Raw genomic sequence first — 14651 nt, 5'->3', positions numbered from 1 at the left:
TAGATTGAGCGCCAGGAACATGAGATGTTAAGTTAGACCCATTGGCCAAGTTCACATCCCCACGGAGCCCCCGCAAACCCACGACATTGGCCTGAGAGCCGGGCCTCACCTGCAGTCTCCTGTCTGTGACAAGATGCTCCAGGTACTTAACCAGGGCTTGAGGGTATTTCTTAAGGCAATTTATGATATCATCTGGGTTAAAAGCACTCTGCTGTTCGTCTAGTGGTCTCTTGGTGAAAACTTGAACTCCGACCTGGAAGAAGAGTAGTCATTTGGTCATCGTGCTTTTCAAAGACCCCATCTTATCTTTATTGTGAGCGCTCTATGCTTTGGGTAAAAGCACTGTCAAAATCGTGATGATTCAGAAAACCAGAGCTGTGTGGAGTGCTGACAGACAGGAAATACCCAGAGCTCCAGCTGGGCCTTCTAAAAAAGCTGGGAGGGGACTTCCCTGGCGGTCTACTGGTTAAGGCTTCACCTTTCAAGGCAGGGTGCGCAGGTTCAATCCCTGGCCAGGGAGTGAAGATCCCACACACTTCAGGGCCAAAAAACCCAAAACATAAGACAGAAGCAATATTGTAACAAATTCAATAAAGACTGTGAAAATGGTTCACATAAAAAAAAAAAAAAAGAGTTGGAAACTAAGGAACCAAACATTTATAGGCAGCAGGTTTCCACAATCTGTGAAGCAACAGCTTTGTTACACTCAGATCAAGCAAAACAAGGATGGTCACTTGCTGGATGGTTAAGTGAAAGAAGATATAAGTGGCTGAAGATTCAGTCAACTTGGTTCTCCAGATGCCCAGACAAACTTTGTGCATGACACGCGAGGGACCCCAGCATCTCCAGGCTGCCTCCCGACAGTCAACTGGAGCTTGTAGTGCAACACTATCTTCCAAGAAATGCTACAGAGGTGGTGGTGGTGGGGGGGAGCATGTCCCTGGACTTACACATGCACACTCTGTCACACACACACACACACACACACTCCACAACCCCAAAACACAGCATAGCTCTGATGAGGATGGACTCCGAGTTCTATAAGCCAGGACCCAAGTCTCAGTTCCACCATGTGACCAGCCTGGGGACCCTTCCCCAGCTCATCTGAACACACCACCCGCCTGCAAAAAAGGCACTGTTGAAGCACGAACCTCCTGACTTCTCTGCAGGACCCAGTCGGCATGCCGCCACACGAGGTCGGGGTCAATGCTGTAGGTGAGGAAGTCCACGATGTACTCGTACAGGTCTGAGCGCGTGGAGTCCTGAACGTCCCCGTTCACGATGCTCACCCAGAGCTGGAGAAGGGGAGCCGGGAGGGGTGAGGTGGAAGGACACAGACCTCTTAGAACTAGCTTAGAGACGATGTGCGTGTGCTAACTTGGCCTTGTAGTATTTCAGAGTGGTAACACAAACTTTAAAGGCTTAAGTCCATCTTAATTTTTTCTAACAAATAAAAAAAAATATAGAGGACATGGTCTAAGAAATCAAGAATGTAAAGTATCAAGTTCTATTTCTTTCCTTTCTAATGAGATCTCAGTAATACAAATAGTAAATATAAAATATGGGGAGACGTGGATGCATTATAAAACGTCTTTTCCTGAAATAAAATAATCATTGACAACGTTTGGACAGAGAAGAAATTCACCTGCCTCCATTAGCTAGGCATTTCCACCTTCTCCATCACACGGATTCCTGATTTTGAAGACCTTTTTGGGCTACCATACTCAGATGTCCTTTCCAACACTTCAGTGACCCTGTGCCCTGGTGTTCCCACTCCCATGGGCACGGGGCTCAGGGTAGATTCTCATAATAAAGGCCTTTGCTATTGCACTCAGACACTTCCCTGCCGTGTAAATGGAATCTTACTTTGAGACTCAGAGTGAATTGGCATCACAAGGGGTGGAAGAGATGGGCGCTGCCTGGGAGCCTGTCTTGCATCATCCCTGTGCCACAGACCTCACCCACCTATCCACATTGACCTTTGAACCACACCCCCAGCAAAAAGCCTAAGAAATAGGTGGGCAGTGTAAATGCTGCAATTCTGATACCAGTGTACAAGTGTTTTCTATATTACTAATTTCTTCAATGCTGAATTCCCCAAACCCAACTATTCACACAATCATTAAAATGTGTTAGATGGAGATTTATTCCTAATGATCACAATTTTGTAAATTCCTCTCTATTAGCTCTGCTAATGTTATTAATACATTTAAAGCAAACTATAATTCTTACAACTTGGTGTTTAAAAAAATGAAAATGCTATCTATCTTAGACCCCCAAATCTGCTCTTAGCCATGGGTGTACATGTTGATGGGAAATTTTTTTTTTACCTATTCCACAATCACATTATCATGGTAGTTTCTCAAAGCAACCAGGTATGTTTGGTGAGTTTGTGAGCACTGCTGGTGTTCCCAGCCGCTCACAAAAGATGTAAGAGACAGGACGAGACATTCGAGCACAGAACCACTGCCAGGGCCCGGAGCACTCGCTCAGACCCCAGCTCCCCTCTGACCAGTGATGTCCCACAGGCAAGCGACTGGCCTTAATCAGCTTTAGTTTTGTCACAGATGACAGATAACTCAGCTGCCTGCAAAACTTGCTGTCATTAATGGTAGAAATTACAAACGACTATTCACAGTTTTAATTTCTCATAAGGCAATGATGTCACAGGCCTTGTGGCTCAGTATGAAATTCTATTTTTCTCACATTTTAAAAAAACTCAATCTTAACAATGTTCTTTAGAGAGACGGAAAGGCAAAGAAAAGAAAATCCTTGGCCGGTGTTTCTCAGGGAATTCACCGTCTAAAACGGAGTCACTTTTGTTCTGTAAAAAGGGCTGTGACCACGCAAGAGTGGTCTCTATCAATCTGTGATTTTTTTTTCAAGTAACTCAGAGTTAAACATAGTTTTACAACAACACTTAGAAGCCTCTGAACTCACCTGAACTGCAGCAGCATCTTGGTGGTTGTAATGATAGAGCAGGCCCAGAGCAAAGTACCTGAAAGAAAGCGCAGGGTCAGTGCACCCTCTCCTGTCCTCAAACTGTGGGTGGCACCCCCACAGCGGTGCCCCCACCTCTCTCCCCAGCCTGCGAGTTCTATTCAACTCAGTGCAACAACACGTTTCAAGCAGCAAAAAGACCCCCATCTCTATTTATTTACTTATCATATGAATATGTATTCCTTATAAACTTCCAGAAAGGACCATATTCAAATCTAAGATAAGCTGAAAAGTAAAACTACAATTATACAATGGAAACTCACATTTGGAATTGCTTTACAATTTACTTCCAATACTAGTGTGATTTTCCTCTCTTCAGGTCACCATTAAAATCATCACGGGGAATTAAGACTATGTGGAAGGGAGGCCATGTGAGCTCTTCTGGAAGGGAGGATTCTGAACAGCAATAAAGGCCAACCGCATGCAGGCATGGCAGAGAACAGGAGGTCAGGGAGAGTCAGGGTGGCAGGAGCGAGGGGGCACCCAGAGTCCTGGCCCTGCGTTTCAGTCCAGGCTTCATCATTCATGGACTGTATGACCTGGGCAAGCAGGTCACCCTCTGTGGCCCTTGTGTTCTCATTTCTTAGGGGTGTCCCTTCCTGGTCCCCCTCCTCTCCCAGCAAGCTGCCCCAGGGACTGTCAGAGTTCTCCCCTCAAAGAACAAAGACACTGAACTATCCCCTGGAACCCTTCTCTTCTCTAGGAAGCTTTTAGAGAGTTACACTGACTCGATACGCCCTCCCACCCCAAGTCAATGTGTCGCTGCCACCAGAGGTCAGGGCATTATCTGGTTCCTTCGTAAATCACTTTGCTCCACAGTACATTCTGGAAACTCCAGGAAATGGCTTAAGAAGACACTGCCTGCATGGAGACCAGTCACCAGCCCGTGATGTCCCACATCTGAATGGGGTTTGGGTTGTGAGCCCCTGTCCCCGCAGGATTTGACCAGCACCTCTGCCATGTCACATGCTTAACAAAGGTCACAGACAGATCCTCTTACAGGCAGCACCCGACACTTCTCATTTTTAAAGAAAAGCCCCCTCCCCCCCCCCACCCCTCAGGCCCAGAAGGCTTAGACCACTGCCCCAGGATGAAGCTGGCCTAGTTGGGTCATCACTGCAGACAGACCCCCATGGTACCGGCAGTCGGTCAGCAAGGGGATGGGTGCCGACCAGCTCATGCCTGTAATGAAGGCAGAGTTTGATCCCTTTTGTCCACAGGATCAGGAAGCCCGCCTTTCTATCTACTTATCCAGGTATCTGCCTCTCCATTCAAACTGGTTATCAGTGGCTGAAGTGAGCTATCATTTTACCAACACACATGTGGCAGCTAGCACAGGCCAATACCATTGAGAAGGAGCATGGAGGAGACTGGACGATATACTGACTCACAAGGCCCATGACTACATGTTCTGTCATTAAGGAGTTAGTATGGAGGGGTTTTCCTGGTGGCTCAGACGGCGAAGAATCTGCCTGCAGTGCAGGAGACGTGGGTTCAGTCCCTGGGTCAGGAAGATCCCCTGGAGAAGGAAATGGCAACCCACTCCAGTATTCTTGCCTGGGAAATCCCATGGACAGAGGAGCCTGCCCAGGTACAGTCCACGGGGTCGCCAAGAGTTGGACCCATCTGAGTGACTGACATGAGAGCTGGTGGTCTCTGAGACCCCTTTGGCTGGTCTGCAGACAGCGATGGGGCTGATGAACCCAAGGGTGACAGGTGGTCCCTGGAGGAAGGTGTGGGACTCAGAAGTCGCTCTGGTTCATCAGCAGCACGACAGCATCCGAGGGTGAGGAGTGGGGAAGGGCCAGGCGGGGAGCCCCTGGGGCACCCCTGGGGTGGGGATGGAAAGACACTCACTTTTTGTGCTTTTCCAGCCAGGCGGCGCTGTCGGGCAGCAGACAAGAGTTCTCGGTGACCAGCAGGTCCAGCAGGCTGTCATGGTCGGCCTCGGCATACAGCTTGAGCAGGGCCGTGTCGATGTCCTCCTTGTAGCCGTTGGCCACCTCTGTGCTGCGGACCTCGTTCAGGTAACTCATGAGAAAGCGCTTGCACTTGGCCACCTTGTCCTGGTCACCCTGTGTCAGCTGGTTGAGGTCTGCGAACTCGTGCAGGGGCGGGTGGGAGCGGGTGAACGAGGAGGACGTGGGCAGCAGGAGCGGGTACAGGGAGATGAGTTCCCGCACGTCGAGTTGGCCACTCCTGCAATCACAGGGGCAGAGTTTATGAAGCAGAGAGAGAGGAGGGTGCAAGCCAACCGGGAGTGGACCCCACCCCTGCCTGCAGAGCCCAGCACCAGGCTCCGCCAACCTCAGGCCCCACAATGGAACAGGGGGCTCGGCCGCCGAGGACATCACACTCCCAGGGCTGAGGGGGGCCATGGTCTCTGCAAACCTGGGCAGGGAGGAACAGCAGTGGCACTGCACCTCTGATCAAAGGCAGATTCTGTGCTCTGTGCACACCTCCTCCTTCACGGCTTGGAAGTGCACAAGGTCTGTTCTACTTGGACGTTTAGAAAACTTCCTCTACAGACCACACCATCGTGGGAATTTAAGGGCTATCATAGCAGGTGCAATTTGATCTGCACGAGTGCTGAGCGAACATAAACAGCTGATGACCCTAGAGCACACACCTGACCACCCCCCTTGCCCCCCACACCAGAAGAAGGGCTGCTGGGGACCAGGTGCTGGGCCATGTTGGGGGCGGTGGTGGGAGGGCCCCCGTGTGCAGGATTCATGAAATGCAGAAGGGACCATGGCTTCCTAAGACACTGAGTCAGGAGCACATGGTTCATAGTGTCTCTAGAACCATAGTTCTCATAAATCCACCTGCTCTCTCTCTAGACTCACAGCCTTCAGTTAAAATCACTGGAGCAAAGGGAAACCAAGCCTTCAGGGAATCCACAGGTCATCACATGTGCTCTTTAGAACTGCCTTCTCCTCTCTCTGAGGACCACTCTGTACACCTCTCATCAGCCCCACCCTCAAGACACATGACAGCGACCCCTGGGCTAAGGGGGGCGGGGGGCAAGGGATGAGCACAGGGCGGGGGCCTCCCCACTCCTCCCAGAGCACTGCACCTACATGACTCTCCCGTCACAGCATCCCAGTGATGACGGAGATCCAACCGCAGACCCAACCTCAGGGACACAGGAGGGCTCGCTGCCGACACCTCGAGTTACCTGAAGAGTTCTTTGGCTTCCAGGAACTGGAGCTGCGCGAACTGTATGAAGCCCGCCTGCAGCAGGATCCGCCGGTACATGATCTGTAGGGGACACAGGTGTTGCCGCTCAGACCAGCAGGAATCACTCACCGAGGGAGGGAAACTGAGGTCCTGGTCACAACCCAGACCACACGTTAATTATTACAGGGAATCTTGACGTTATATGGTAAGGAAGAAACAAGGCTCATACGAAACTATTCTCAACATGTTAGTATACACACATATATGTCAATCCACCCCTTGTTCCCGAGATCAAGTTGTTCTCTGAATAATCATCGCTCCTTCTTCATGATTTCCCATCCATCCTGGTCTGTATCACAAAGAGTGTCACTAACATACTTTGGGCTTCCCTGGTGGCTCTGTGGTAAAGCATCCGCCTGCAGAGTAGGAGACACGGGTTTGATCCCTGAGTCAGGAGGATCCCCTGGAGAAGGGAACGGCAACCCACTCTAGTATTCTTGCTGCAGAATCCCATGGTCAGAGTAGCCTGGCGGGCTACAGTCCATGGGGTTGCAAAGAGTCAGACATGACTGAGCGACGAATACTTTCATTTTTTCCCACTGGTCCATATTCCTCCTCTCACCCTCCCTGGCTTTCTTGATCGCTGCTACCTCGAGTGCTCAGATGGATGTCAACAAGGCTGGTGTTCCCGGCAGCCTAGAAGCCGCCCACCCCTCTTCACTCTTGCGGAACTCTCTTCACAGAGGCATTTCTCAGCATCCCTCAGAGCACGGGGTCCATCTCATTTAACGATAGATCAATAAGCAGGCTTTCCCGCTGAAGCTGGGGAGATGCTGTGCCTCCCGTCCCCTCCCCCACTGGTGACGCACAGCCACACCCACAAGTCATAGTCTGAGGATTCCTGCAGGACAAGTGTCATTTATCTTTGTCTCACCTGGTCCTACCCGGATTTCCTGGACCGTGGAGCCCCTCATTCTGGAAACTTCCAGAAATAGAGACACACTCAGGGACGATGCCCTGTGGTGAACGGATACATGTCTATGTGTGGCTGAGATCCTTCCTCGTTCACCTGAAACGATCACTATGTTGTTCATTGGCTATACTCTAATACAAAATAAAATATTCAAAAGAAAAAAAAAAAGATGCCCTGTGGTGTCTTCAATTCCATCCCGACCCTGTCACTGCCTGGCTGATCAGCTGTGAGCTCTGTCCACCTTTGTCTGAAAGGCTTTGTGGAGCCATCTCTGCTATGTCCTCACTGGCTCCAGCACCTCAGCTCAGGCCTGCACCGCCTCACAACTGAAGACTCTAATCAAGTTTAGATCCATCCCCTTTCCAGAACACCCTGCTGCTCAAGAAGCTATCAATTCCTTGAAGCCACTCCATTATTCATCTTAGCATCCTCGCACCCTGGCATAGTACCTGCTGTTTTGTAATCACCGACTGACCTGATCAATTTTTATGAAACTCCACTTTGAGGACCCCCCTGGTGGTCCAGTGGTTAAGAAGCTGCCTTGCCATGCAGGGGACATGGTCTGGATCCCTGGTCAGGGAGCTAAGACCCCACATGCTGCAAAGCAATTAAGTCTGTGTGCCACAGCTACTGAGCTTGCGCTCAGAAGCCAGGGAACCACAACTACTGAAGCCCGTACACCTAGAGCAAGTGCTTCATGAGAGAAACCACTGCAATGAGAAGCCCGCACACCCCAGCTAGAGGGTATCCCCTGCTTGGCGGAACTAGAGAAAGCCCATGCACAGCAACAAAGACCCAGCACGGCCAAAAATAAATAAATAAAGCAATCTTTATAAAACAACAGTCAAATGAAATGAAGGAACCTAAGTATCTACAGGAAAGAGTAGGTGGCAGACCAGCTCAGAGAACTGGGCCCTGTGACTCTGAAACAGAGAAATCTTTCGGTGCGGCCCTAGTGGGATTTCCCTCCAGGATAAAAAGGATGCAAGATGCAAACATTTACAGGACAACTGGAGGCACTCAGGGAGATGGGACGCCCCAACCTAGGAAGGAATCAGTGTTTATTTCAGAGATGTATGTGACACTTACATTTCAAAGCGGGCCTTTGTCTTTTGAAGATACATAGTGAAATAGTTTTAGATGAAATAGGAAAAAAAAAAAAAACAGGTATCAAAGCTCAAGCTTAAATATGACACTATGCATACTACATGACACATATCAAGCAAGCTTTCTGTAAGACACACACCTTTATCTGTAAACATCCCCCTACTGCCTCTTTCTTCACAGTGTCCCAAACCTTAATATAATTTAAGCCTGGCTTCTTAAAGATCTAAGCCTTTTCACCTTTTGGATTTCTGGAAGGAATATTCCTTTAATCTGAGTCCCACAGATAAACTTCTCCATAAATCCCTCCCTAGTTCAGAACTCAGTGAAGCAAAACCAACAGTCGCTTTAATGGAGAGAAAGGTGAACCGTGAAAAGCCAGTCCCCTCGCCTTCTGGTCTCTTTCCCTCCCTACTTTCTCATTTCCCTGAGCCCAGCGTCTAGCATTTGGTTGCAAGCCTCCTAAAGTTAAAATAGTAACATATCTCATCCTTGTAAGAGTCACAGTCAACCCTTAAAAACACATTAATATGAATGAGACGTTATCTCTGAACTTTTTTGTCAATACTGTCTTCTTTTCCTCTCATGGTTCTATTTTAAACAAAAACTCTCCTGCTCTCCGATCCACAGAGCCTAGCTGTTTGAAGACCAGTTCAAAGCTCTGAATCATCCATCACTCATTCCTCGTTGTTCAGCCCCAGGCGCAAGCAGGGGCCGAGGGAAACGGTGGCGAGTGTCTGCCCAGGACTGGGGGAGGAGTGAGCTGTAGCTAGGGAGTAAACGGCTGTGTGTTATATATTAACAGGGATAACTGTGGGAGCTCAGAGGAGTCAGTGCTGCCTGGAAGGATGGGGCAGATTCAGAGAAGAGACATATGTAAGCACAGTATAAAAACCATATTTTAGGGGACTTCCCTGGTGGTCCAGTGGTTAAGACTTCGCTTTCCAAGGCAACGGGTGTGGGTTCGATCTCTGACCGGGGGGCTAAGGTCCCACAAGCTTTGCAGCCAAAAAACCGAAACAAAAAACAGAAACAATACTGTAACAAATTCAATAAAGATTTTTTAAATGGCCCACATTAAAAAAAAAAATCTAAAAAACAAAAAACCCTGGTGGATTTGGTGGATGATGTATGTTCTCTCCACTGACAAAAAACAGCACAAACAACAAGGGAAGAAATGGCACAGGGGCGGGAGGCCAGCCCAGACTCCCCAGGGACGCCCAGAGGCAGCTGTCTCCCTCAGGACCCCCCTGTCTTTGGTCGGTGATGCTGGTTATTTCTGATCTGTTCTCAGGATGCTTCTGGACTGCCTGCCCAGTACACAGGTGGCACATGGCTCAGGCCAGGTCACAGGGGGACAGAGGCAGTGGGAGAGGCTGGGGATGTGGGTAGGGTCCAGCCACCAAGGCCATCTGGTGTGGACCTGACTCTGGCCAGGAGGTGCCCACTGTAGGATCTACAGCAAAGGGGTGTGGACATGTCAGAAAGCTCCTTCGGCAGTGGCATGGAGGATGGGCTGCAGACATGCAGGAAGGGGCTGTGAACACAATTCCAGCAAAAAGGGAGGAGGGTTCCCAGTGGTCATGCAGGCACGAGAACCAGGGCCAAGTTCAAGGTCACTGAGGCTGCATATCCCAGGCCCAAACAGGAGTCTAAAACAACTGGTGGGGAGACAGAGGTGTGCCAGATGGACAGACCCCAACAGGGACATCACAGGGCAGGATAAGGGCCAACATTATCTAGTGCCCACTGTTCGGCTGCTCGTGGGAAAACAAGGGGGGAGGCAAAAATTCAAGAACATGGGAAGCCTCTTTAAGAAAATGCGACACATTTGAGGTGTGTCCCTGGGTGTGTCCAAGAGGGGATCCCCTATATGTGCCTGTCCAGACACCCCAGAGCCCCTGAGGCCACTGCCAGGGGGAGAGGAGCTGAGAGCAGAGGCCGCTAGAGCCCCACTGGCCTTCTCATCAGATGCGGTGCACAAGGCAGAAATAGGTGCTCTCAGCTCAGAAACATGCCCTGAACTGACAGGTTTCTTCTTTGTGCTTTGCTGCCCCCTGCTGAAAGTTCACAGATCATCTCACTTGAAAAACATAAGGAATAGGGCTGGAGTGAGGGGAGGTTTGGGAGTTTGGGATCAGCAGATGCCAACTTACAGGATAGATAAACAAGGTCCTACTGCATAGCACAGGGTGCCTGTGTGCTAAATCACTCAGTCATGTCCAAGTCTTTGTGACCCCACGGACTGTAGCCCACCAGGCTCCTCTCTCTGTGGGATTCTCTAGGCAAGAATATTGGAGAGGGTTGCCATTTCCTTCTCCAGGGGATCTTCCAGACCCAGGGATCGAACCCACACCTCTTACATCTTCTGCATTGACAGGCAGGTTCTTTATCACTAGCGCAATCTGGGAACTATAGTCAATATTCTGTAATAACAATAATGGAAAAGAACATGAATAAGAATGTATATATATTTATAACTGAGTCACTCTGCTGTACAACAGTAATTAACACAACACTGTAAATCAATTATACTTCAATAAAAATTTTTTAAATAAGGAATAAAGATGGAAAGTTTAACAATATTTATCCTGTGACCATAAATGATAGGTCCTGAATTTTTCCACCTTTAGTCTACCTTCTTGCAGCAAAAAGCCACGGAGGCCAGAAAGCACAGCTTCATCCCACAAACTATATCGTTCTGAAGATCTGGCCAGCAGGTTAACAAGAAAGGGATCACTATAACTTCATGAGAATCTTTCATGAGTGACTTAGATGTTCATAAGAAGCATGTATGCACCAATATTACACTTTATCATTTTCAAATACACAGAGTGAGACCTGAACTCACCTTGCAACCAATCAAGAAGAAAATTTTAGGAAACCTGATTTCATCAGATGTGAAAATAATTCATAATTGTTTCATCAAGTATATTGATTACACCAACAATATTAAAGCTAGCATTTCTTAAATGCATTACAAGCTTTCTCCTAAGGAAATTAATTAGATGAATTCCAGCAATATTAGACAATTTATGAGTGTGGTTCACAAAGCTTTTCCTACAGATAATAGAAACTTAAAAAATTCAACCCCATCCCAACAAATACAAATTCTACATTGGGAAACAAATTACGCTGAGGATCTTTTGGTTTGTAATCACAGTACCCTTAGCCTACTCTGGAAGAAGAACATGACTGGAAATACAATGTGGTATATTAAGCATGGGAATTATGTCAGAGGCTCAAATCCCGACTTGGCCTCTGCCGGCATTGTGACCCCCTCCCGCAGCCTGCATCCTTATCTGTATGTCGTGGAAGCACAGAGAAACTTGAATGACAGACACGAAGCGATCTGCAGGGCCTGGCGCCCTTAAATCCTAACATTTGCTAATCGGCAGCTTGGAGGCATGCTTCCTTATGGCTGACTACAAACCTGAAATTTTTCCTTTGGGATGTTCCTCCGGGCGCCTTTCGCTAGAACCAGAGCCTCCTCCACTCGGCGGCTGGCTAACAGGTCCTGTATTTGTTTTTCCAGAGGTAGCGGAACCAAGATGTAAACACCTTTACTCGTGGCAACGATCACTCTTCCTGGGAAGAAATGGAACACTGTTGGAAAGGAAACGGACATTGTGCTGGCAAGAAAACACTCCGCTTTCGCCACACAGGAGCACGAGCTGACATCTGAACAACGTCATCACAGTTCCCCCAGCACAGAATTGCCACAGCAATCAGAAGTTAATGCTTCTCTTATCTTCTTCCCATCATAAGAAAAAGGCAAACGCTTAACACTACATTTCTGAAGTATAAGACGTAAAGATGCTTTGCCTTTTTTTATTCTACGATGCTGAAAAATTTAAAGCCAGTTGAATAGATCCACATGAGGCTGTAGAGCTCCATCACAGAAAATGAGCGATCAGAATTATGCTACTTCTCATATAAAGCTGGGGCTTCCCTGGTGTCTCAGATGGAATAGAATCTGCGTGCAAAGTGGGAGACCTGGGTTTGACCCCTCGGTCTGGAAGACCCCCTGGATGAGGTCATGGCAACCCATGCCAGTGTTCTTGCCTGGCAAATCCCATGGATAGAGGAGCCTGGTGGGCTACAGTCCATGGGTCACAAAAGTGTTGGACATGACTGAGCAACTAACACTTTCACTTTTTCAAATAAAGCTGTTTAAAATTCTTTTGTCTCCAGGTTAGTCAGTTTACAAGAAACTAAGATTACAAGGTGACATTCTGAACCATAAGCTAACATCTCACTCTTGCCCACTATCCCAGATCACCAAGTCCCAGGGTTACCTCCTCCATCCCATGAGAGACCCTGACCCTCGGCACCATGAGGTCCTGCACAATCCAAAGGAGAGTCAGACATGTGCCCAAGAGAACTCCTGCCAAGCATTGAGAGCGAGTTCTGCTCTCTCTGGAGATACGTTTCAAACTAAATTAATGCCTCTTCCCAGGAAGCAGTGGAATGGCCTTGTCTTTCTGTCTGAAGGTTGTTCAGGGTCAGCCACACCTTCCTGCTCCCTCTGCTCCCTGCTCCTTGGGATCCGTCACCTTCAGTCCAGGCCCACCACCTGGTCTCTCCCGCCGGATGTCCCTGCACCTCCCTTCCTGGGCTCCCTGCCTGGTGGTCTTGTCTGCATCCTCTGTCTCCATGCCAACCAGCATCATCCCCCCACACTTGTGAGATTTGGCCCCTGCTCTGCATTGGGTCTCCCTTCCAGGAGGCTTCCCACGTTCCCACCTGGGGCAGTTATGTCACCAGCCTCCCTGTGCCAGCGAACCCCGTGCCTGCCTCCACCCTCAGCCCACAAAGCATGTAACATTGTTGTGAATAAGCTCTCCCATGTGTGTGCATGTTGGAGCCCAAGCTGAGGACTGACATGCTCATGTGGGATGACAAGTCTCAGCAGGCTGTGTCCATAGCACCTAACACAGGAAGGGCAGTGTGTGGGGAGCGCTGGGGGCAAAGGCAATGAATGCACAGATATACATGAGCTCCTGGCTTCAAGACAACATCACAAGGGGTGTTCTTAGGAAGCCGGGAAATCTAGCCAGGGGCAGGGCTGAGAGCGTATTTCCGAGGTGTGGAAAGGGCTCTGGGGTTATGTGGGAAAATGCCTGCTGGAGGGTTCTGGATTCAGTGTCACGATCTCCTCAACATACTTCCAGACAGCTCAGCTGAATGTGAACCAAATCCAGGTGAACAGGGGATGGGAAGTCACTTTGCTTCTCTTTCAACTTTTCAGTACATGTGAAAATGCTCATAATAAAATTGTTGTTTAGCTAAGTCATGTCTGACTCTTCTGAGACCCCATGGACTAGAGCCCACTGGGCTCCTCTGTCTATGGGCTTCCCAGGAAAGAATACTGGAGTGGGTTGCCATTTCCTTCTCTAGGGGATCTTCCAGAACCAGGAATGGAAGCCGCATCTCCTGCTTGGCAGGCGGTTTCTTTACCACTGAGCCACAATAGATCCCTCATGTGGTTCGCTCCCTGGCTGCCCTGATCTGCTGAGGCCTCACCCCTTGCTGGCCCTCCTCACATACTGGGCACCACAGTCACGCTGAATGAGCTACACGGTCTGGAACCTGGGGTTCCCTCCTGTGCAGACTCACATGTGCCTTTCTCTCTGACTAAAGGTTCTTTCATACCATATGTGCTTGGCCGATTCCAGCTCATCCTCAAAAATTTGGCTCAAATGCCACCTCCTGTAGGAAGCCCTCCCTGGTATGGTTAGGAAATACTTCCTACTCTGTTCTCCTAACTGGCCTTATTTGTTGCTGTCAAGCTCTCAAATGCTGTAGCTATTTGTTTAAATGCCTATTTCCCTTTAATCTCTGTGCCCCTGAAGCTCAAAGACTGTATCATCATGGCCTACAGATTTTCTGTGCTCGGCAACAGGCCATGTTCCCAGTGGTTTCTTAACAGCATTTAGTGAAGAAATATCATCACAAAAGACCTAAAGATTCGGTGGAAACTCATACCTTCAAAATCCTGGAGGATGTGGCCTTCCTTGAAGGGCAGGGTCTGCTTCTGCTGCTGATCCAGCATGCTGTGCACGGTGATGAACTCATCGTCCAGGGCGACGACATACGGGAAGCAGACGGCCGCTCCGATCACATTCTCTGACCAGCGAACAGGTGCACGCTGAGAGATCCCAGCCACCGTGGCGAACATGCCTGGGAAAACAGGAAGCGTCGGGGGGCTTCAGAGAGCTGTGTTTTGCTTGCCTGTTTTCTGCAGAGGTGTCTGGACGTGGAATACCTGTCCCCTTCATCACATTTCAGGATGGGAGAGATGATATACTAGGCTGCGTGGACAGAAGACCCTTGTATCTGTTCTCATGAAGGGAACCTCTCTCCCCAGAATGTCCACCTTATACCTCCTTCT

At 49.0% G+C, this 14651-nt stretch overlaps 1 protein-coding gene across 5 annotated transcripts in view; it reads right to left on the bottom strand.

Annotated features, from left to right (window-relative positions):
• TGFBRAP1 (transforming growth factor beta receptor associated protein 1) overlaps positions 1–14651 on the bottom strand; it is a 36118-nt gene that overhangs the window by 7068 nt on the left and 14399 nt on the right. For all 5 annotated transcript variants that reach the window (XR_014083678.1, XM_081596252.1, XM_081596251.1 and 2 more), the window contains 7 exons: positions 14246–14440; positions 11691–11845; positions 6179–6261; positions 4858–5199; positions 2941–2998; positions 1152–1295; positions 110–253 (listed from right to left, as the gene is read on the bottom strand). Coding sequence is in view for 4 of the 5 variants with exons in the window: in XM_081596252.1 (XP_081452378.1) it covers positions 110–253; positions 1152–1295; positions 2941–2998; positions 4858–5199; positions 6179–6261; positions 11691–11845; positions 14246–14440 (1121 nt within the window). In the remaining variant the exon portion in view is untranslated. The remainder of the gene's footprint in view (positions 1–109; positions 254–1151; positions 1296–2940; positions 2999–4857; positions 5200–6178; positions 6262–11690; positions 11846–14245; positions 14441–14651) is intronic.

Source organism: Giraffa tippelskirchi, chromosome 4, assembly GCF_054371585.1.
Source record: "Giraffa tippelskirchi isolate mGirTip1 chromosome 4, T2T-mGirTip1v1.2.pri, whole genome shotgun sequence".
Taxonomy (NCBI): Eukaryota; Metazoa; Chordata; class Mammalia; order Artiodactyla; family Giraffidae; genus Giraffa; species Giraffa tippelskirchi.
Note: the sequence above shows the minus strand (reverse complement) of the source record. Positions and strands in the feature narration are given on the sequence as shown.